Here is a 24,638-nt window from a genome sequence, read left to right as displayed (position 1 = left end):
TTTACGCCACACGTCACAACAATTAAAAAAAAATCACGCGACGCTATCATTCAAAAACAGCGAAAAGTCTAAATCGCGCACGCAAAGATTTCACGGATTGGAGCATATACTTATACAATCTCCGACACAACACCGTCTGTCGCGCGGTTCCCCAGGCGTCACACCAAGCCTGGCGGGAGATCATCCCTTTGCCGGCGGTCGAGCCGAAACATCGCTCCCGTGGTAAATATCGATTAGTATGTGAACGGGCCGAGGGTCTATCTGGTCGAGTCTGAATAAAATAAAAAAAGAGTTTTCCCGTTCAAGATACGTCTTGTCGTCTCGTCGTCTTATGGTCGTCTCCCTTTAGTGTCCAAGTCGATTGTCCTTTTTTTCACAGTCTGTCAGTCGGTTTTAGTCATCTAAAATGTTAAGTCAGAGTCTCGTTTGTCCATGGAGGCTGAACGGCCGCTACAGAATGTGAAAACTTACCGAAGTTATCAGAATGTTGAACCTCGCGTAGATGTCTTTGGTGCTTTTGGATTGTGCCAGTCTCTGCTGTAGCTGGCCTTCGTGTCTTTTAATGTAAGCTTTGGCCTGCAATAGTATCATACATACATACATATAATCACGTCTATATCCCTTGCGGGGTGGACAGAGCCAACAGTCTTAAAAAGACTGATGGGCCACATTCAGCTGTTTGGCTTAATGATAGAATTGAGATTCAAATAGTGACAGGTTGCTAGCCTGTCGCCTAAAAGAAGTATTTCAAGTTTATAAGCCCTATCCCTTAGTCGCCTTTTACGCCATCCATGGGAAAGAGATGGAGAGGTCCTGTTCTTTTTTCTAATGCTGCCGGGAACCACACAATAGTTTCACTTAAACTATTTAGTTTACACGAAATCCCCGGCTTTAAAGAATAGGACCACTCTAGATTATTCACGTGCATGTCGCAAAAGGCGACTAAGGGATAGGCTAATAAACTTGGGATTCTTTTTGTAGGCGCTAGGCTTGAAACCTGTCAATATTCGAATCTCAATTCTATCATTGGACCATAAAACTGAACGTGGCCTTTCAGTCCTGTCACTATAAACCAGGGTGTTAATAAAACAGAGTTTACGATATTAAATAACGTTTAGATATTAAATAATAATATTGACGGCCTCTTTGGCGCAACGGTAGTACGCTTGACTTTGACACCGGAGGTCCCGGGTTCGAATCCCGGCCAGGGCATGATGAGAAAAAGACCAGAACCAAAAACCAGAAACTTTTTCTGATTGGCCTGGGTCTTGGATGTTTATCTATATACGTATTTATTATAGAATATACTCGTAGTATCGTTGAGTTAGTATCTCGTAAGTCTTGAACTTACTACGAGGCTAACTCGATCTGTGTAATTTGTCCCGTATATATTTATTTTCTTATTATTAGGTATTTAATAACTAAATTACTACCTATCATGAGCATTTTAAAGGTTATCAGCCGACCATTCGACCTCCCGGCGAGCCGCGTTTTTCTTAGGAAATCTTAGAAATACTAAGTTGAAATTTATATCAAATATCAAGAGTTTTATAAGGCTTCTTGGCGGCGGCAGCGGAAAAATCAACGTGACGGTTATACATTTCCAAGTAAGAGACTTGTTTTTAAGATATTAAGCAAGATGTTTATTTTATTTGTTAAATATAAGACCATAGACAAATAATAATGTCTTAATTTTATTAATTAAAAAAAGGTCAAAGTAGTACCTACATGTAATAAATAATTTTATGTAGGTATTTATTATTTATTTTACCAGGAAAGCTGAAAAAAAGGGAGGACTGAGGACGACTAAGGAAGGACTGAGGAAAGATTAAGGAAGGATTGAGAAAGGACTAAGGATGGACTGAGGAAGGACTAAGGGAGAAGGAGGAGGAATTCTCGAAATTCCCGCGGGAACGGAAAATAGTGGAATTTTTGGTTTCACACCGGCGGAGGCGTACTCTTTTGTAACATATAAAAGTATACCTGATTGACAATTTTGAGTTTCCTCCTCATCTCAATTGGTTCCTGTTTGACTGAACTGAGAACTTCCTTGTGGACATGGATGTTCTCGAAGATCTGCTCCTGGGTCACCACGGCTGATTGGATGTCCTCCATTGATATTGCGGTGCTGTGGGTAAAAATGTCTTTTCAACACTTCGTAACTTTAAAAATCCTTTACTTGATCAAATATTTACAGACTGTTGCAAAAAAGTTCAGTGTATGATAAGAGGTTATACTAGTATTCAAAGAATACAAAACAAACAAACAAACGTATATTCACTTGTGTGACAGCGTCCGTCACGGATTATCTCACGAAATGGCAAGTTTCTGTCACTCACCCATGCGTACATCGCCGCCATTACGACTTTATTCCTGCGTCTATGCTTTGCATAACAAAATTTGGTTGAATATCAGGATTAATCTTGTGACAGCAGAAGATCGAAGAAGGAAGATTCGACGGTCTCTGTGGCGCAGCGGTAGTACGCTTGTCTGTGACACCGGAGGTCCTGGGTTCGAATCCCAGCCAGGGCATGATGAGAAACGAACTTTTTCTGATTGGCCTGGGTCTTGGGTGTTTATCTATATAATTATTTATTTTATATTAGTATCGTTGAGTTAGTATCTCGTAACACAAGTCTCGAACTTACTTCGAGGCTAACTCAATCTGTGTAATTTGTCCCGTATATATTTATTTATTTATTATTTATTCTATCGTTGCAGCCGATGAAAGGACGAAAGAAGCAAACAGTACTTACTCTCCAGAACTGGTAGTAAAAACTGAAGACCTCCTGCGGACTTCCTCAGCCAGGAAGGGAGAAGACGGTCTCCTGGCCCGTCCCTTGCGGGACCTGCGCACGCTGGCGCGCCGCTGACGAAGCACAGCACTCAAACTCGCCGAGTAGTCCTCGTCTTCGGAGCACTCTTAACAATTGAAAGTCATTTAAATTTTGACGGCCTCTGTGGCGCAGCGGTAGTACGCTTGTCTGTGACACCGGAGGTCCCGTGTTCGAATCCCGGCCAGGGCATGATGAGAAAAGAACTTTTTCTGATTGGCCTGGGTCTTGAATGTTTATCTATATAAGTATTTATTATAAAATATAGAATCGTTGAGTTAGTATCTCGTAACACAAGTCTCGAACTTACTTCGGGGCTAACTCAATCTATGTAATTTGTCCCGTGTATATATATATTTATTTATTATTTTATTAAAACTCCACTAAATGCTCCATGTAAGTTCCATACTTACAAGGAGAGTGTGGAGGGAAAGGACGGAGTCGGAAGGCCTAGACGCACGTATCTTGATCAAATTAAGGACGTCCTGGCAAAGGGTTATGAATGTGAATGAAGCGAAGGAGGTATGCAAAGATCGTTGCAAGTGAAAAGATGTAGTCTCTGCTTACCGCTCCGGAAAAAAGGCGTGATTTTATGTATGTAACTGAACTTCTTCTTTCATAAGTTACGTGAATATAGAACTAAAGAGATTTTGGAATGAGTCACGGAAAGGTGCGCTTTTAGAGAACTTTTGCACCAAATTCAACACATAAATTGTTACCGTTGTTGGTAATTTTGGAAGAAGTTTCTGTGATTTCGAGTGAGAAGCTGGAACAGTTGGAGCTTCACGTGAATGCAATTTGTCTAGAAACTACGATAACAAGGGAAGTATTGTTGAACTAGCTTTTATTCACAGCTTCGTCCGCCATGTTTTACGCGCCACCTACCTACATACAGCGAAGAATTTAGCACCAACTACAAAAACCGATGTATTTAGCGCATGATGGTGCTAGATTCATTACAAAATTAATTAATCTAGCGCCATCTACAAAAAAAGCAATGAATTTAAGCGTCACCTCCAAAAGCCTAGTATTAAGCGCAATCTACACTCACGATTTTAGCGCCGCCACCTACAAAAGAATATAGATTTTTGGCAAATTCCACGGGAACTGTAGTTTAAATATATATACACAAAATAAACTGGTAGAGAAATCCCAACGGCATTACCTTCTCCCTTTGTACATTTTATTTTTGCGCAATAAAGTTTTAAATAAAATGAATAAATAAATAAAATTTCAATTAAATTGTTTCATAAGAAAAGCGTGAAGAGAAAACAAACAAACACATAAACTTCCTATCGCATTTATATCAGTATGGATTTGCAAATGACACGACACTCACAGACCAAGTTGGGGGTATTCGACTGTGCGATTGTCAGTTGCATAGAAGTTTGTTTGATAAAACTTCGAATTAATTGCATCCACTATGACGCTGGACATACATACATACATAAAATCACGCCTCTTTCCCGGAGGGGTAGGCAGAGACTACCTCTTTCCACTTGCCACGATCTCTGCATACTTGCTTCGCTGGACATATCAGCAATTAATTTAAATCCCATTCAGTGTGTGCCTTGATATGGAATTAGAATTGCTATTACTAAACTGTTTCCAAATTTTAAAATGTTTCTTAGTATTATTACCTACTTTAGTATTATTACTTTTCTTAGTATTATTAACTTTATCAAAATCGGGTCAGTCGTTTAACTGTGGCGACGTCTCTACGCCACAAGTCGCAACAGCCGATGACAAGACGGTATCAGCCAATAACAGCGAAGAGTCTTAATCGCGCAAGCAAAGATTTCACGGATTGGAGAATATATACAACCTCCGATACAACATCGTCTGTCGCGCGGTTCCCCAGGCATCACACCTAGCTTAGCGGAAGATCTTCACTTTGATCGACCCGAATCATACACTGATTTCGAATTAAGTATATAGTTTTACCGATAATTTTGTAATGAACATTGCTTACCTACAAACTTGGGATTCTTTTTTTAGGCGATGGGCTAGCAACCTGTCACTATTAGAATCTCAATTCTATCACTAAACCAAATAGTTCTGTCTTCCCCACAAGGGATATAGACGTGACCATATGTATGTGTATGTATGTATGCTTGAAGCGACCGAAGGTGGTATTTAATACCGAAAGTCTCTACTGAAAGTTGCGCAAGTTGTTGTTTTAGAAAGTAAATTTGCAATTTTTCTTGAAACTGATGATTGAAAGAAGATAAAATAAGTTAAAAATTGGCATAATTCGTCGTCAGGCGAGCCGCCGAAGGTTACAAAAACTTGATTGGCAGCTCCCATCTCTAAATTACAGCCTTCCCTCGGGTTTTTTGTGGGTTTCAATGTGGTGAGGCGAATGAGGTAACCATTCTTTAAAATTTATCTTACGACCATATATACTAACTAGAGGCCGCCCGCGATTTCGTCCGCATGGAAACCCGCGGGAACTCTGGGATAAAAAGTAGCCTATGTGTTATTCTGGGTCTTCAGCTACCTACATACCAAATTTCATGGTAATCGGTTCAGTAGTTTTTGCGTGAAAGAGTAACAAACATCCATACATCCATACAAACTTTCGCCTTTATAATAGTAGTAGGATATTATAAAGCTGAAGAGTTTGTTTGTTTGTTTGAACGCGCTAATCTCAGGAGCTTCTGGTTCAAATTGAAAAATTCTTTTTGCGTTCAATAGACCATTTATCAATGAAGGCTTTAGGCTATATAACATCACGCTACAACTATAAGAAGCAAAGAAATAATGGAAAATGTGAAATAAAAACGGGGAAAATTATTCCTCAAGGAGGAATAATTTTCCTTCAATGATGCCTTCAATGATGTCCAAAACTACTATTTCAAGCGGACGAAATTGCAGGCACAGCTAGTTATTTATAAATCTAAGATATCTCATTTAGATTTGTCTCAGGATTACCGTCCAATCACGACTGTTTGAACTTTAATGGTTTTGCTATAACTGTACAAACATAGGGATTCAGTAGCCGCTCTGATAAAAACTGCAGATAAATCAGAGTTTAGCTACTTACTTCAATGTTCACTATTAAAAAATAAATATATTTAACATTTTATAATCTGTACCTACTGATGATTACAAAATAAAAAAAAAACTTTTAAATCAAAATCTTAATAATTTGACTCGACAAAATCTTGAAGCCATATCAAATTTGGCGCTAATTTGTTTTTTTTTTTTTCTTTTTATTTTGCATTCCAGCCAGTGCTTCCTATTAACCATAGATCATAAAAACAACAAAAAAAAAGTAAAATAATTGTTTTTTAAATTCGCTACAGCTTAACAACCTCAGATATTTAATTAAAACTGTATTCGCATTGCATAAAAAATCAAATTTCAGTAGTCCACCTAGGCCTTTAAGGTTTTTTTCCATTAAGATAATATTTTATAGAAAGAAGAGCCACTTACCACCAGCTGATGGTGAAAACTTGACCTCATTGGGTCCCGAGGAGGCCATGCTCCCAGGGTCCGCCCAGGTCACCGACAGACGGTCCACCGACGGCTGCGGAGACACAGGCCCGTGGTCACAGGATCCCTGGTCAATTATATAAATAAATAAATATATACGGGACAAATTACACAGATTGAGTTAGCCTCGAAGTAAGTCCGAGACTTGTGTTACGAGATACTAACCCAACGATACTATATTTTACAATAAATACTTGTATAGATAAACATCCAAGATCCAGGAAAAATTCATTTCTCATCATGCCCTGGCCAAGATTCGAACCCGGGACCTCCGTTGTCACAAGCGTACTACCGCTGCGCCACAGAGGCCGTCTTTTAAACCAATAATTATTCATTTATAATTTAAACTATTACAATTTTGCTTACATTTTTATACTAACTGATGGTATATATTAAGGGAAAATATCGTGAGGAAACCTGCACATTCATACATCTAGATGTGCAACCATGATCCAATATGGATGGGTAAGATTCCTCTGCAAATTTGGAGGTCCAACTGGAGTAAAACTTGATTGAGGAATGAGTAAATGATACTCAATCCAGAATCATGGTTAAAGGTTCACCTCAGGATCTATTCAGAGAGGTGTGGACGTAGTTAGGTCTATTGCCAGAAGTTAGCGTCTCCTTTTTTTACTTATTATTTGTATTTGCAAAAAAATAATTCCTAATTTATATTTCTCTAAGTGTAAGCTAATAAATAAATTATATAGATAGACCTCTTAGTGATTGTGCTTTTAATCTGCTTAATTAAATAGAACAAAATCGTTTTGATGTTTTTTAATGTTGTAAAAGCATTTTATTCGAATTTTCAAATGCACGAATTCATTTTGTAATAACAGGAGTATGTTCTTGCAAATATAAGAGTCATTCAATTAGCCTGTAATGCTAGTCGGTTAATTTGGCGAACCGCGAACTAGACCTTTTTAATCTTCCATTATAGTAAAACAGGCACCGACTGTAATTATTATCAATTAGCCATTACATTTTCACGTGAGATTTTAATTACTCGTGCGGCTTTTCGCAGAATTAAAAGCGGCCATTTTAATTAATCAATTTGTGAAAACAATTTCACTTTGCGTTCAAAATTGGAACGCTATTGTATCACATTCAAAATTTTGCTTTTACACTATTATATTTTTTTATTTTGATTTAAAAAAAGAATTTAACACACCTACTGCCAATTGCAACACAGAAAAATGTAGATTTACTTTTTAATTTTTTCTGGTCAAGATGTTGTCTTGTTGAGCCGTGGTTGGACTATGGCGAAGAGACAAGGGAAAATAGACCGCCGCGCATAGGGCAATAAATTTTGCGATTTATTGCATGGACAGGTGATTTGCGTAGTGAAAATGCCGTTATAAGGCCGCCCTATGGCACGTGCTACTAAAGCGTTTTGATATGAGATTTAAGATAATTTGTATTAATAATAATGTATTGATTTTGACGGCATCTGTGGCGCAGCGGTAGTACGCTTGTCTGAGACATCGGAGATCCCGGGTTCGAATCCCGGCCAGAGCATGATGAGAAAATAACTTTTTCTGATTGGCCTGGGTCTTGGATGTTTATCTATATAAGTGTTTATTATAAAATACTAGCTGACCCGCGCAACTTCGTTTGCGTGTATCCCGCTACTTCGACAAATACAGTCAAGGCACCAACACATATTGGATACTAATTTTCAATTCACAATAACTTCTCTTTCCCTTAACCGCGTTTAAAATATTAAAATGTTTTTTGGTTTCTGTGACTCTTCTTTGATCGCAGTTTTTGGAAAAAATATTTAAGTAATGTACAGATTTCTTTTTGTCTTATAGGGACGCTGCCCCCGCCGCCGCGGCCGGCCCGTACCGTGCCGCAATACTAATATCGTGATATCTCCTAAACTATATGTCTAAATAACACACTGTAAACTGCAAAAATAATCTAAATTAAATGCTCGTGATGATGAACTTACTTATTTTGATAAGGATATATGTATTATTGGTTATATCACCAGTTAAACATCACCCAACGAATTAAATGTTTTTTTAATACAGAAAAGTAGTTTTTGTGACTTAAATAAAAAAGCTGGATATATGTCATCGCGGACTTTTTTGTAGAACTAATAAACCAATGTTTTTGCTATACATTGTTCTTACTTGTATCCAACGGTATAAGCGGCGCACGCACAAATGCAATCTTCAATTAGATTTTTTTTCTGACTTCTTGGACATAAATCGCTATAACTCAGCTAATATAGTTTCAATTTATTTCAATTATATATAAAAACCTGTCGGAGAAAATACTCTTTCTATTAGTGAAAACCGCATCAAAATCCGTTGCGTAGTTTTAAAGTTTTATGCATACGAAGGGACTACAGACAAAATGGGCGACTTTGTTTTATACTATGTAGTGATAGTAAAGTTGAGTTAGTATCTCGTAACACAAGTCTCGAACTTACTTCGAGGCTAACTCAATCAGTGTAATCTGTCTCGTATATATGTATATATAATTTTTTTTATTGATATAATAACTAGTACTGGATAGTACCCGAGACATTGCGGTCCATAGGCATACACATTTAAGTCTTTTCAAGACTATTGGCTCTGTCTACCCCGCAAGGAATATAGACGTGACCATATGGGTGTATGTAGGTATGTATGTATGTATGTAGTAAATTAATAGAGCCGTCATGTTTGATTGCAAGGCGTGGTGAGAAATATCTCCAAGTGGTGTACAGTCATCAACATATTTATTGTACCTATAACTATCTGATGTCCGCGATTTCGTTCGCGTGTCTGTACAATTTTAAGAACTATGATTTTTTATTATTATTTACTGAAACATTATCGGATGACTGCTTCAGGTGTTATAGATTTTCAATTGTTACATCTCATCAGAAAAATGTCATCAGGATGAACAACTTATGTTGAGGCTTCTTTTCTATATTGACTATAGTTTAGTTGATTTTCAAAATCAAAATGTTTTCCATTATTCCAGTCTTTAATAGTAACATAATAAAAAAAAACCAATTTCATTTAAATCCATTCAGTATAAGAGATTAACGTTTGTATTATAACTATGTGCTATTTTCTTGTTACTGTGTAAATTTCTATGCAATAAAGATATTACAAACAAACAAACATACAAACAGCATTGTCTCAAGTCGTCTAGCGCTAAATAATAATTCCCGACTCAAGACACCAAGCTTACACGTTAATAGAGAGAAGAAATGTAGACATTGCATGTGTTATATAATACATCTAATTTGGGAAATTACAAGGTCTAAAATGTTAAATTAATCAGTTGAAGAAGTTTTGTAATTGAAAAACTGATAAACAATTAAACTTAAATTACAAACATATATACATACCTACATATGGTCACGTCTATATAACTTGCGGGGTAGGCAGAGCCAACAGTCTCGAAAAGACTGAATGGCCCGCGTTCAGCTGTTTGGCTTAATGGTAGAATTTTAAATTAAAAACTATGGGTTAATAGATTTTTTCACAGTGAGAATATACTTATTAGAATGTTAATCAACATTCGCGTAAAAGAAAATGCTGTAGCGCATTTTGTTACCGCTTCTTCTGCTCTGACGCTTTTTAAGCGGCATAAAATTTAGTTTTAAGTAATTAATTTGACGACAACCGATGTTGTGAAACTGAAAGATATGACAATTAGTAAGTGATTTTTGAAATGACCCCTAGTAATGAAGAATTTGAAGTCCTGCCTATCTAAAAGATAGATATAATTCCTTTGACGTTAGTCCTGGTTACATCCTCACCTCTCTGGAGAGGAGTTCAAAGTTCGCCTTTTTATGGATAGTCCTTTTATCTATTAACATCGTAAGAAGCACTATTTGTTGGTGCGGACTTAGGTTACCAAAACTGCGATCATGCCAACATTAGCCGGATGTCTTGGGCATTAATTCACCACACCCTGGGTGCGATCCGTGACATTCGGCAGTCCGTCTTCCGCGGCAATGAGCGCCAATCGTAAGCTGATTAGTTATTCAGAGCAGGGCTGGCCAGATGTGGAGGAAAATACAAATAAGTACAAATACTTTATTTGCTACTAGCGACCCGCCCCGGCTTCGCACGGGTGCAAAATTCGGAAAAAAATATTATATAAAACCTTCCTCTTGAATCACTCTACTTGTTACAAAAAACCGCATCAAAATCCGTTGCGTAATTTTAAAGATTTAAGCATACAGACAAACAGACTAAAATAGCGACTTTGTTTTATACTATGTAGTGATAAATGCGGTACAATTATAGGTGTTACAAAGCATATACATTTCGCGCATTTAACCATTCGTGGCATGCAAAAATACAGAAAATTTAAGTTAAACATACATACATACATATGGTCAAGTCTATATCCCTTGCGGGGTAGACAGAGCCAACAGTCTTGAAAAGACTGAATGGCCACGTTCATCTATTTGGCTTAACGATAGAATTGAGATTCAAATAGTTACAGGTTGCGAGCCCATCGCCTAAAAAAAGAATCCCAAGTTTGTAAGTCTATCCCTTAGTCGCCTTTTACGACATCAATGGGAAAGAGATGGAGTGGTCCTATTACAACAAAACTACAAATACTTTATTTGCTATAAATGCGGTACAATTATAGGTGTTACAAAGCATATTATACATTTCGCGCATTTTACCAGTCATGGCATGCAAAAATACAGAAAAATTATATTAGGTATTATGAAAATTAAAATTGAACTAAATGCTACGTTTGTAATAATTTCAATGACGTGCTTTCACGAAGAAAATGATGAATTTTGACGAAGCAAAGCTTAATTTAACGTAAATAAAATCTACGAATCGATCTGGAGAGAAAGTAATTGTTGTTTTGTATGTATGTTTTTAACACGATAACTTTCAAACCGTTTGTCTGATTTTGATTTTGAAATTTACGTAAACATGTCTAGGATGTGTCAATTGAATTTTCATGTTGGTAGCGCATTAAAATAGATTAAGTAGTTTTTGAGAAATTAACAATTTTATTAAAAATTAGAAATATTCGTGAGGTCTATGTTCGCGGCGAACTACTATTTAAATTTCGAGTACATAAATAAATTTTAAAAAAAAGTTGCAAATGAAAATTTAATTTTTTATATGTAATCTTTGCATCCTCTCTAACTAACTAACTCAACGATAATATATTTTATAATAAATACTTATATGCATAGATAAACGTCCAAGACCCAGGCCAATCAGAGAAAGTTCCGTTTCTCATCATGCTCTGGCCGGGATTCGAACCCGGGACCTCCGGTGTCACAGACGAGCGCACTTCCACTGCGCCACAGAGGCCGACTTCCATGAAAATCAAGCCAATTATTCCAACAGAACTGAATCGTTGCATTGTTGGAGAATTATTTGATCAAAGGCCAGCTAGTGATGAACATGATCCAGTCTTTAGGCTTGTAATAAAGACCGGCCATATTTTATTATTAATTTCTTTTCAAGACTGTTGACTCTGTCAAAGGATATAGATATGGGGTAAGGGATATAGACGTGATATACATACATACATACATAAAATCACGTAGTCGGTTTCGGGTACACTTGACCTGACCCTTTACCAGGACGTCCTTAATTTGATCAAGAAAAATATATGTATGTAGGTACTACATACATATATTTTTCACGATTTCTGACAGACTAACACGACTAGACGGCCTTTGTTGGCTCAGGGCATAATGAGAAACATCTGCTTGGCTGCGTATTGGATTTTTATCTATATAATAATAATAATAGTATTTATTGTAAAATAAAGTATTATTGAATTAGTCACAATTAACTTCAAGGCTAACTCGATCTGGGTAATATGACTCGTAAAAAAGTCTCAGTCTTTAAGTCCCCATACACGAGTGAAAAGACTTGCCTTTCTAGTTGAAGTCTTATATAACCTAAAAGACTGAGCAGTTGTAAAAAACTAAGGGAATTTAAAAGATTTAGGAGTAAGATACGAAATTCAGTATAATTACTGAGAACCCCAAGTTTATAAGCATATCCCTTAATCACCGTTTTCGACATCCATGGGAAACAGACGGAGTGGTCCTATTCATTTTTGTATCGGTGCCGGAATCCACACGGCAGTATCTTCTATTAACGGGCACGGTACCGGCGCGGTCTTTTTTTATAGACTAAAAGCCTCGAGTCTATTACACCACTAGCTAGCTGTAAAGCGGGCTATAGACGTGTAAACTATTCAGTTGTTGAACGTGCAATATCCGATGGGCATCGTTTCTAAACGGAAAACGGGAATGCGTCTGGTCTATGATATTGTCAGTTGCCCTGCGGATAATTCGGTGCAACGGAACTGGATTAATTAACTCCGCCATAACATTTGTAGGTAGGTAAGGGTGAACGGAGCTGCAAATTGATTCGCTGAATTTCAATTTGATTTCTGAACGTAGGATTAATTGAGTGTTTCTGAGGTGCATGCTCGGATTTCAGATTGAGAGTCGATGAGTGATTTAGATATACTGATGAGCGTGATCATTTATTCGTTTGTGTTTTTGTATGTTTGTTTGTTTGCAAACTCTATATACATACATTCATATGGTCACGTCTATATCCCTTGAATGGTAGACAGAGTCGACAGTCTTGAAAAGACTGAATGGCCACGTTCAGCTGTTTGGCTTAATGATAGAATTGAGGAGATTCAAATAGTGATAGGTTTCTAGTCCATCGCCTAAAAGAATATTCCCAAGCTCATAAGCCTATCCCTTAGTCGCCTTTTACTACATCCATGGGAAACAAACTAAGTGGTCCCATTCTTATTTTTAACCCTTATGTAACCAGACAAAGCTATCTTTATTTAACTGCTTGTAACTAGAACTAGGCGCAAAATTAATGAGAAGACAAACAGAAATTCGAGGCAGCCCTGGGCGCTCATTCCATTAACACCCCCCCCACACCCCCCTCTTCTCCCATCCCCCCACCACGCAGTCGTTTGTATCGCTCGCATTATAATTAAGAAGTGATTTTTGAACTGAGGTCGACCAATCGATACTCATTTGGAGTGAGCAATAGCATTTGTGCAATGTTGTTTAATCTAATTTATTTTACAATAAGTATATGTGTGCCGTGCGGTTCCCGGCACCTTTTGAAAGGAAGAATAAGAAAACTCCGTCTCTTTTCTATGGATGTTGTAAAATGCGACTTAGGGATAGGTTTATAAACTAGGGATACTTGTTTTAGGCGATGGGCTAGCAACCTGTTTAAATGTCAATTCTATTATCAAGGCAAACGGCTGATCGTAGCCTATCAGTCTTTTAGACTGACTGTAGGCTCTGTCTACCCCGCAAGGGATATAGACGTGACCATATGTATGTATGTGTCTAACTTAATACTATCAGTCTTTTGGACTGACTGTAGGCTCTGTCTACCCCGCAAGGGATATAGACGTGACTATATGTATGTATGTTCTGAGAGATGCAGATTCCCACTTGTTTCCGAAAGCGATGTAGATTTCTCAGCGGGAATTGCTGTAAATATTTAATCGACTAGCCGTATTTTGGTCCAATAGATATTTATAAAATGTCGTTGTCAGAGTTACTCAAAATGGAGAAATAAACCATCCACGCGAAGACCGACATTCGCGCGGACGGAGTCGCGGGCGGAAGCTAGTCGATAATAAATTTCCCAAGCCCCTCAGAGTGAATTCACTCAAGTTATAGGATACTAGCTGTGCCCGCGACTTCGTCCGCGTGAAATAGTTATTTTGGGCATCATTGAAGCCCTCAAGGATGAATAATTTTCCCCGTTTTTTTTTCATATATTCCATTATTTCTTTGCTCGTTTTATATAGTTGCAGCGTGATGTTATATAGCCTAAAGCCTTCCTCGATAAAAGGTCTATTCAACGCATAAAGAATTTTTCAATTCGAACCAGCAGTTCCTGAGATTAGCGCGTTTAAGCAAACAAACTTCAGCTTTATAGTATTAGTAGGTATGTATAGATGAATGAGTTCCTATTATCTTTCAGAAAGTTAAAAAAGTTGGAAGTCTGCGTAACGGTACTTCGGATTTTTCCGTGCATGAAAAATAATACATAGGTACATTTATACACATATATATATATATATATATATATATATATATATATATATAACCCTTGCGGGGTAGTCAGAGCCAACAGTCTTAAAAGACTGATAGGTCACGTTCACCTGTTAGGGTTAATGATGGCATGTATATTTAGGGAGCAACAGGTTGCCAACTCATCGTGAATAAGATATTCCATAACATAAGCCTTTCCCTTACTTGACTCCTACAATCTGCACTGGAATATAAGCCCCTGGCAAGTGCGGCACATACTTCGACCGGCTTTTAGTCATTTCGAGACTGTTGCCTCTGTCTAGGGATAAAATATGGAAAACTATGTAAATACGGCATGAAATAATCGATTATCTTTATTGTAAACGGTGCCGTGTGGTGCCTGGCACCTTAATAGAAAAGGACTTAGTTTTACATTCATTAATCGTACCTACTAATATTATAAATGTAAAAGTTTGTGAGTATCCTACTAATATTATAAATGCGAAAGTTTGTGGGTATGTCAGTGTCATGAATGTTTGTTACTCTTTCCCGCAAAAAATACTGAATCGATTACGATGAAATTTGGTATGTAGGTAGCTGAAGACCCAGAATAACATATAGGCTACTTTTATCCTGGAATTCCGGCGGGATTAATAGCCATGTAGGGCTTCCATTCGGACGAAGTCGCGGGCGGCTTCTAGGGTTTTTTATAATGTAGACAATGTGCATTCGTCCTCGATTTAGATTGAAAAGATCTAGTATTTGTAAATTGTCGTCCGATGAAAGTGCTGCAGTGTAGTTTGTTCCGCCGCTTCTTCTACACATGCGCTTTGGTACACCGCTTGTTGTAGTTTATGTAGTTAGTGATGTGAAGTCAATAAGTGATACCTTGTATCCAATTTTGAAAATAAATTTATTCTTTTCCATTCTATTCAAGGACTCTCACTCCATTCTTACCGGTGCATATCATAGAAGGCGACTAAGGGATAGGCTTTTAAACTTGGGATTCTTCTTTTAGGCGATGGGCTAGCAACCTGTCACTATTTGAATCTCAATTCTATCATCAAGTCAAACAGCTGAATTTGGCCTTTTTATTGTTGTCAGGGAAATCCTTATCGCTTTTACGGACCACCCCCTGGACCTGGGAGAGGGGAGGATTTCTGGATATACTGACAGGCTAGCAACCTGTCACTATTTGAATCTCAATTCCATCATTAAGTCAAACAGCTGAACGTGGCCTAACAGTCTTTTTAAGACTGTTGGCTCTGTCTTCCCCGCAAGGGGTGTAGGCGTGATTATATGTATGTATGTATGTATGTACTGACCTGTGGTGTGAGCTCGGCTTTGGTGTCAATCGACACCCTGGTCCTTGGTTCCAGCTTCAAGATGCCTCTATCTCTGGCCTGAAAAATTTAATGTATTAGACAGAGCAAACAGCCTTGAAAAGACTGAATGGCCACGTTCAGTTATTTGGCTTAATGATATTTGATTGTACGACAGCATTATACCTATGAACATCTATACTGATATTATAAAGCTGAAGAGTTTTTATTTGTTTGAACGCGCTAATCTCAGGAACTACTGGTTCGTATTGAAAAATTATTTTTGCGTTGAATAGACCATTAATCGAGGAAGGCTTTAGGCTATATAACATCACGCTGCAACTATAAGGAGCAAAGAAATATAAAAACGGGGAAAATTATTCATCCTTGAGGGTTTCAATGATGCCCAAAATAACTATTCCACGCGAACGAAGTCGCGGGCGCAGCTAGTACATTAATATATAGCTATAAAAAAAGTAATTAAACTAGCCGCTTACCTTATCCATGGTGAGGTCGTGTTGGTCTGGCTAGCAGAGGTAGACTCCGACCAACTCGCGTGTCGTTCCACGGTCCCCCGCGGAGAAACAGCATAACCCCAATTACAAACGTATTCAGATTATACAAATTTACATTTCACGCTTTTATTATGATTACTTTTCCTTTTTTTTGCACTTTAATACCATTCAAATTACGGAGTGTTATTAACTTGGATAATTATTTGTTGTGGTCATGTTAAGGTCATGTGTTTTGATATATTATAAAATAACAAATACTTTAAGAGGTGTACTACTTTCGTTGTATTATTAGAGAAAATAAATAAATAACGTTTAATTTTATGTCCAATTGACAGTCAGTGGTTTTTTTTGTGCATATGTTATTAATATTATTTATCGCAACCAGATTATACTTTGTGTAGTAAAAAAATGCAATTCAAAAATTTATATAGCTACTAGCCATATAAATAATTTTAAAGTAATTTTTAGTTAAAAAAAATTATTAAGGTTGGACAACCCTTATCACTAAGATATATTTAAATAGTGTTTGCTTTAAATAGTATATTTCGGACTACCCTGATTTAATGACAATCTTTAATGTTACAGCATAAGCAATTGTAAAATGGTTTCGTTAACTAATTTCTACATTAAATATCTATATCATAATAGTATGAAGACAATCAAACAATATTTCAAGATTCCTCTCAAATGACAATGAGTCTCATTTTTTAACCATAATTATTTAGATAAAAATAAGTTCATATTTCTTGAGTCACTTATTGACAGTTCACAAAAGTGACAGTTTAAAAGTGACACTTTTTTTTTTGTTTTTTTTTTAATCAATTTTGAGTTTTTCTTACTTATGCCGCTTTACTGTCGGGCGCACAGTAATTAGTGAGTGGAAAGCAAAGGTGGGTTGTTAAAAGGGGTGAGACAGTGCAGGTCGACTTACATCTCATCCATTAGGATGGAATAAAAACCTACATATATACATACATATAATCATGTCTATATTCCTTGCGGAGTAGACAGAGCCAACAGTCTTAAAAAGACTGATAGGCCACGTTCACGATCACTCCATCTCTTTCCCATGGGTGTCGTAAAAGGCGACTAAGGGATAGGCTTATAAACTTGGGATTCTTCTTTTAGACGATGCGCTAGCATTCGGTTTTTTCAAGACTGTTGGCTCTGTCTACCACGCAAGGGATATAGACTTGACCATATGTATGTAAGTATGTATTATACCTAGTGCTTGTAGGAACTCGCTCGAAGTTCTAACACTAAGTCCCTCCACATGTTCGTCTCAGCTCAGCTCTTAGCATTTTGAGTTGTTATCTTAATATCTATGGAAATTTAACATAAGTTGGATAATCTTGAATATTAATACTTGCATGTTTGACATTGTTGACATTTGCAGCTAACTGAATGCTAATGAATGACCATAGTTGTACTATACATACATATGTACATATAATCACGTCTATATGCCTTGTTTGGTAGACGGAGCCAACAGTCTTGAAAAGACTGACAGGCCTCGTTCAGAAGTTTGGCTTAATAATAGAATTGAGATTCAAATAATGACAGGTCGCTAGACCATCGCCTAAAAGAAGAATCTCAAGTTTATAAGTCTATCCCTTAGTCGCCTTTTATGACATCCATGGGAACGAGATGGAGGGGTCCTATTCTTTTTTTATTGGTGCTGGTAACCACACGGCACATAGCAATTTTAACTCTGCATACAATAAATTTCTTTTTTATTATTTAACATCTGAAAATCATCTTCAATGATGCCCAAAATAACTATTCCACGCAGACGAAGTCGTGGGCACAGCTAGTGAATGATATACGAAGAAAAACATTTAAGTTGTAAAATTGTTTTGTTAAGAATTTCATGATTTCTTTGAAAGTCTTAGTCTAGAATAAGATTTATTATCAGTTATAATGTACTGTCAAGTAATTTTTAAAGACATTGTTTTATTAATTGAGTTTTTTAATTTTAATTTAAATAGAGACCTAAATTGGATTTTCCTTTTTCATCCCAGTGGATGGGTGGTTACGCCAAATTATTGGTACGAATAGACAAAAGCGTAGCGTATTGGTAGTTAGTTATCTATATCTAATACCTTCCTTGTGAAGTGTGGTTTTTTTTTCTTGTGAAGTTTTCCCCTGAATGTTACTCCACACCCAGGGGGAGATTATTGCAGTATTTCTTTGTGTGGCGCAAAAACATTATCCTACTACTATTATAAAGGCGAAAGTTTGTATGGATGTTTGTTACTCTTTCACGCAAAAACTACTGAACCGATTACCATGAAATTTGGTATGTAGGTAGCTTTATCACAGAGTTCCTGCGGGATTGATAGGGTTTCCATGCGGACGAAGTCGCGGGCGGCCTCTAGTTAGACATAATTGTATACTTTGTGTATGATAAACTATATCTTAACTTATCACTTAACCTAGTCTGCTTCATTTCTTATACAATGGATAAGTTATAAGTCATTATTTTTTGGGTATCGCTACAATTATATGTTTTCCTCTATTTATCATTTATGTGCCGTGTGGTTGCCGGCACTTATTTGAAAAAGAATAGATCTATACTCCATCTCTTTCCCATGGTGTTGTAAAAGGTGACTAAGGGATAGGCTTGTAAACCTGGCATTCTTTTAGGCGACGGGCTAGCAACCTGTCACTTGATAAGAATCTCAATTCTATCAGTTAGCCGAACAGCTGAACGTGGCCTGTCAGTATTTTCAAGACTGTTGGTTCTGTCTACCCCGCAAGAGATATAGACGTGATTATATGTATGTATGTATGTAGAGTAACTTTCAAGAGCTTTCTTCCAAAAGGTCTAAGTATTGAAATGGGTCTACTTACATAAACTTTGATAGTTAGCACTTATATAATTAAAATGCACTCCTGTATGGGATGAAGACGTGATTATGTTAATGCATAGAGCAAGTAGTGTTAAATCACAAGGATTACGTACATACATACATATGGTCACGTCTATATCCCTTGCGGGGTAGACAGAGCCAATAGTCTTGAAAATACTGAATGGCCACGTTCAGCTATTCGGCTTGATGATAGAATTGAGATTCAACTAGTGACAGGTTGCTGGTCCATCGCCTAAAAAAGAATCCCAAGTTTGTAAGCATATCCCTTAGTCGCCTTTTACGACATCCATGGGAAACAGATGGAGTGGTCCTATTCTTTTTTGTATTGGTGCCGGGAACCACACGGCATACAAGTACGTATACCTGCATAATATCCATTAGCCGTGCTGAAGCTTACCCCGGGCGTTGTGTCTGTTCAAACATTGGTGAACATTGATTTACCGGGTGTGCCGCGTAACTATACCAATACGTTACGCTTTTGACTATTCGTACCGATAATTTGGCATAACCACCCATCCACTGGGATGAAATAGGGAAGTCCAATTTAGGTCTCTACTTAATCTAAAATTAAAATCAATTAATAATAAAACAATGATTTTAAAAATTACTTGCCAGTAGATTGTTACTGATAACTATCCTAAACGAGGGATATAGACGTGATTATATGAATGCATAGAGCAAGTTGTATTAAATCACAAGGATTAAGTACGTATACCTGCATAATATCCATTAGCCGTGCTGAAGATTACCCCGGGCGTCGTGTCTGGTCAAACATTTGGTGAACATTGATTTACCGGGTGAGCCTAGGGCGAGTAATGATCACACACGTGTAATTGCAACAGAATCCGGATCTAGAAACACTCGATGTGGCATGAACATTAATCTGTAATTGACGCGAATTGACGTGCGATGAAAATGTTGCAGTGTAGTTTGTTCCGTTGTAGTTTCTTCTACACGTGCGCTTTGGATGCGGTAGTAGTTATAGTTAGATTTTAGTGATGTGACGTCAATAAGTGATGCCTTGTATCCAATTTTGAAAATAAATCTATTCTATTCTATACTAATATTATAAAGCTGAAGAGTTTGTTTGTTTGAACGCGCTAGTCTCAGGAACTACTGGTTCGAATTGAAAAATCCTTGACGTTGAATAGACCATTTATCGAGGAAGGCTTTAAGCTATATAACATCACGCTGCAACTATAAGGAGCAAAGAAATGAAGATGAGGCGAAAAAAGAAGTTCCCGGTAACCGCACGGCAGCTATTCCAGTAAATATATTACCGTGGCGGTCGCCCCCGGCCCTTCAATCTCAACCCAGACAGAAGCCCATTCCGTTAACGAAAATCAAATTTGATCCAATAATGTAACTATCCTTGCATACTAGCTGGTAACGCATCTCTGCAATATAAATAATGTTTTTGGAATAATTTAATTCCTGGCACTAGTACAAAAAGAATGGGACCACTCCCATCTCTTTCCCATGGATGTCGTAAAAGGCGACTAAGAGATAGGCTTACAAACTTGGGATTCTTTTTTTGTAGGCGAAAGGCTAGCAACCTGTCAGTATTTGAATCTCGATTCTATCATAAAGCTGAACGTGGCCTGTCAGCAATTTGAAGACTGTTGGCTCTGTCTAACCCATAAGAGATATAGACGTGACCATATGTATGTATGTATGTTGCTGGAAGTATAGTTGCAATAATACATTATTCACTACGGGAAACGGAAGGAGAAAAGAGGAGAGAAATAATCAAATTTAAAACACTATATTATTGGAATAAAATGAATAATATTTGACAATAAAAATTATATCTGACACTAGCTGTGCCCGCGACTTCGTCCGCTTAGAATAGTTATTATTAGGGATCATTGAAGCCCTCAAGGATGTATAATTTTCCCTGTTTTTTTTCCATTATTTCTTCGCTCCTAATAGTTTCAGCGTAATGTAATATAGCCTAAAGCCTTCCTCGATAAATGGTCTATTCAACACGAAAAGAATTTTTCAATTCGAACCAGTAGTTCCTGAGATTAACGCGTTCAAACAAACAAACTCTTCAGCTTTATAATATTAGTATAGTTTTTTCTTAAATCACCCGTCCGATGTCACTTATCTGATCATGGCGGAAGAACTAACAAACAAACTACAGTATACAGTACATATTGCTATGAAATTGGATTTATTATCCACCCCCCGTCTGTGTCCATTATCAATTTGAATGCACCCCCTTTTAAGAGCCGTCTGGCTGAACCTAGCATATCCATTACTGAATATTGGAGTTTAATTAATAGTCTGCGGATAGCTGAAAATTATTCCATAAAGAAAATATTATACCTATTTTGTATTGCCGGGAACCTCACGGCACCAATACAAAATAGAATAGGACCACTCCATCTCTTTCTTATGGATGTCGTAAAACGCGACTAAAGGATAGGCTTACAAACTTGCATTCTTTTTAGGCGATGGGCTAGCAACCTGTCAGTATTTGAATCTTAATTCTATTATTAAGCCAAACGTAGCCTTACAGACTTTTGATGACTGTTTGCTCTGTCTACCCTGCAAGGGTATATACCCGCATATAAATATAGACGTGAATATATGTATAAGTTTACAAACAGCAATAAAGTTATCGGATAAGTCTAACTTAAACCCAGTAGCATGTTGCTCTACTAAGTAGATGTATAAATAAGTCATTATCACACGTCCCGGGTCGATAACCTCTGTTATCAGGAATTTAAGACAGCTTCCGTTTCATTGTAGCATTTTTATGACTTTATTTTTTTTAAATCTGTGACGGTCTTAACATAGTTTGTTGTTTCCTCTTTTGTCGTATAAATTGTAAAAGTTAATGAAAGGAATGATACAAAATTGAGTTGTGTGGTAAGATGTAGTCTCTGCCTATACCCCCGGGAACGCGGCGTGATTTTATCATATTAATATTATAAATGTAAAAGTTTGTGAGTATGTCAGTATGCATGTTTGTTACTCTTTCACGCAAAAACTACTGAACCGATTACGATGAAATTTGGTATGTAGGTAGCTGAAGATCCAGAATAAGGCTACTTTTATCCCGGGGTTCTGGGGAGAATGATAGGGTTTCCATGCGGACGAAGTCGCGGGCGGCCTCTAGTGTGTGATTTTATGTACATACATACATAAAATCACTTCTCTTTCCCGGAGCGGTAGGCAGAGACTACCTCTTTCCGCTTGCCACGATCTCTGCATACTTCCTTCGCTTCATCCACATTCATAACTATATGACAAATTTATTATATATGTATGTAACATAAAAATTAATAACAGCATAAAATTAAATTGCTATTAAATAAGAGTATAAAAATTAATAACATTGTTGAAATGTTCTGCAGGCATTCGTCCGTTCTGTATGACTGCAGCTCTGAAACAAATTGAAAATAAAACGGCCAAGTGCGAGTCGCTAGTTATGGTGGTTCCGTACTGTATTATATTTATGACATACATATAATCACGTCTATATCCCTGGCAGGGTCAGCAGAGTCAGCAGTCTTGAAAAGACAGACAATGTGACGTCAATAAGTGATACCTTGTATCCAATTTTGAAAATAAATCTATTCTATTCTATTCTATTCTAGACAGGCCACGTTCAGCTGTTTGGCTTAATGATAGAATTGAGATTCAAATAGTGACAGGTTGCTAGCCTATCGCCCAAAAGTAGAATCCCAAATTTATAAGTCTATTTTCATTTATCCCTTATTAATATGTTAAGCTTACGTCGAATTCTTACCGAAATTTTCCCGAAGTGTCGTGTGGTTCTTGTCACTTTGGAATAGAACCACTCCATATACGAGTATTTACCATGGACGTCGAATAAGGCGACTAATGCAGGGACTAATAAAGCTTGGGATTCACATTGCAAGAGGTTGTCTCTGCCTACCCCTCCGGGAAAGAGGCGTGATTTTATGTATGTATGTATGTATTCACATTGCAGGCGATGGGCTGACCATCATCTATATATATAAAACTCTTCCGTTACTGAGTGACTGACTGACAGACAACGCACAGTCGAAACTACTGGTCGTAGACAGCTGAAATTTGGAATGTAGGTTCCTTGGGATATGTAGGGGAGCACTAAGAAAGGATTTTTGGAAATTCAACCCCCAAGGGGGGGAAAAGGGGTAAAAACTTGGGTTTATAAACTTGAAACTTGGCATGAACACGTACATAGGCAAGTAAATATGTTTGACATTATAAGTTTTTTCAAACTACCCTCCAATCGTGATTTAGGGGGTGCGATTGGGTGACTGATTTATTAACGCACAGCCGAAACCGCTCGGTATAGGAGTCTGAGATTTTGAACAGAGGTTCCTTTAGTAACATAAGTGAGCACTAAGAAGGGATTTTTGAAATGTCAACCCCCAAGGGGGGGAAACTCGACCCCCAAAATAATCAAATGGGGGGTGAAAGTTTGTATGAAAATCATCGTTCCGCTTTCACGCCTGAACCGCTGAACCGATTTTGATGAAATTTGAAATGCATATAGATTAAGATACGAGTTCAAACATAGGCTACTTTTTTTTTCAAAAAACAACCCCCAAAACAGTTAAAGGGGGGGTGAATCATCGTTCCGCTTTTACGGCCTAACCGCTAGGCCGATTTTGATGAAATTTGGTATGCATACAGTTTTAGTATTTTTATTTTAACGTCAACAGAAATTTATAATCTGTGAAAATGTCACCTGTCTAGCTAATACGGATCATGAGACACGCCTGGTGACAGGAGGATGGGTGAGCGGACAGACAAACTAACAGACAGACGGACACCGAAGTCGAGTAATAGGGTCCCATTTTTACCCTTAAGGTACGATGGAACCCTTATAAGTGTTAATTTTTGATATGCAAAAGATAAGAAAATTTATTCCTTCAATGAACAATTTGTTTGATAATGTAGCAATAGATGGCGCCACCATGTCAAAGTCGCTATCGTTTGTCGTTCGACAATCAATAAGACTTCTATGATTTTGAAAGCATTTTTACCCTCCGTTAATAAGTTGTTGGTCGTTTCGTATTCATGCTTGAAGACGTTTCGTTGTGTTTTGTTCATTTGTATTGTAAATATATTGGTTAGTAAAAAATACGTGTCAGTTGCGGAAAGCAGGATGGCACTAAATAGGATGGGACAGGATAGGAGGACTGGACGGGGCAGGACGGGACACAACAGGTTGTGACGGGACGGAACAGAACGAGAAGAGACGGGAGAAGCCATATGAATTTAAATCAAATATAAACTTAACAGTCCCGCACGATACGGGATTAAAAAATGGGTGAAATTTTATGTCGTATCCTTATAATCTAAAATACATTTGCGCGGGCGAAGCCGCGGGCAAAAGCTAGTTTACTCATAAACAGCCGTGGCCTTCCAGTCTTTTCAAGAGTAGCTCTGTCTACACCGCAAGGGATATAGACGTGATTATATTATTATGTACCCAAACTTTTATTTATAGAATCAACTTAGGCATAGGCGATGGGCTAGCAACCTGTCACTATTTGAATTTCAACACTATCATTAAGCCTAACAGCTGAACGTGGCCT

At 37.4% G+C, this 24,638-nt stretch overlaps 1 protein-coding gene across 1 annotated transcript in view; it reads right to left on the bottom strand.

The window, feature by feature from the left end:
• Nucleotides 1–24,638, bottom strand: part of LOC106129520 (transmembrane channel-like protein) — a 41,598-nt gene that overhangs the window by 8,336 nt on the left and 8,624 nt on the right. Inside the window, exons 2-6 of the mRNA XM_060953834.1 lie at nucleotides 15,690–15,767; nucleotides 6,273–6,399; nucleotides 2,757–2,922; nucleotides 1,984–2,128; nucleotides 472–576 (exon numbers count right to left, since the gene is read on the bottom strand). Of these exons, the coding sequence (XP_060809817.1) occupies nucleotides 472–576; nucleotides 1,984–2,128; nucleotides 2,757–2,922; nucleotides 6,273–6,399; nucleotides 15,690–15,767 (621 nt within the window). The remainder of the gene's footprint in view (nucleotides 1–471; nucleotides 577–1,983; nucleotides 2,129–2,756; nucleotides 2,923–6,272; nucleotides 6,400–15,689; nucleotides 15,768–24,638) is intronic.

This window comes from Amyelois transitella, chromosome Z (assembly GCF_032362555.1).
Source record: "Amyelois transitella isolate CPQ chromosome Z, ilAmyTran1.1, whole genome shotgun sequence".
NCBI lineage: Eukaryota > Metazoa > Arthropoda > Insecta > Lepidoptera > Pyralidae > Amyelois > Amyelois transitella.
The sequence above is the reverse complement of the archived record's forward strand: the minus strand, read 5'-3'. Positions and strand labels throughout refer to the sequence as shown.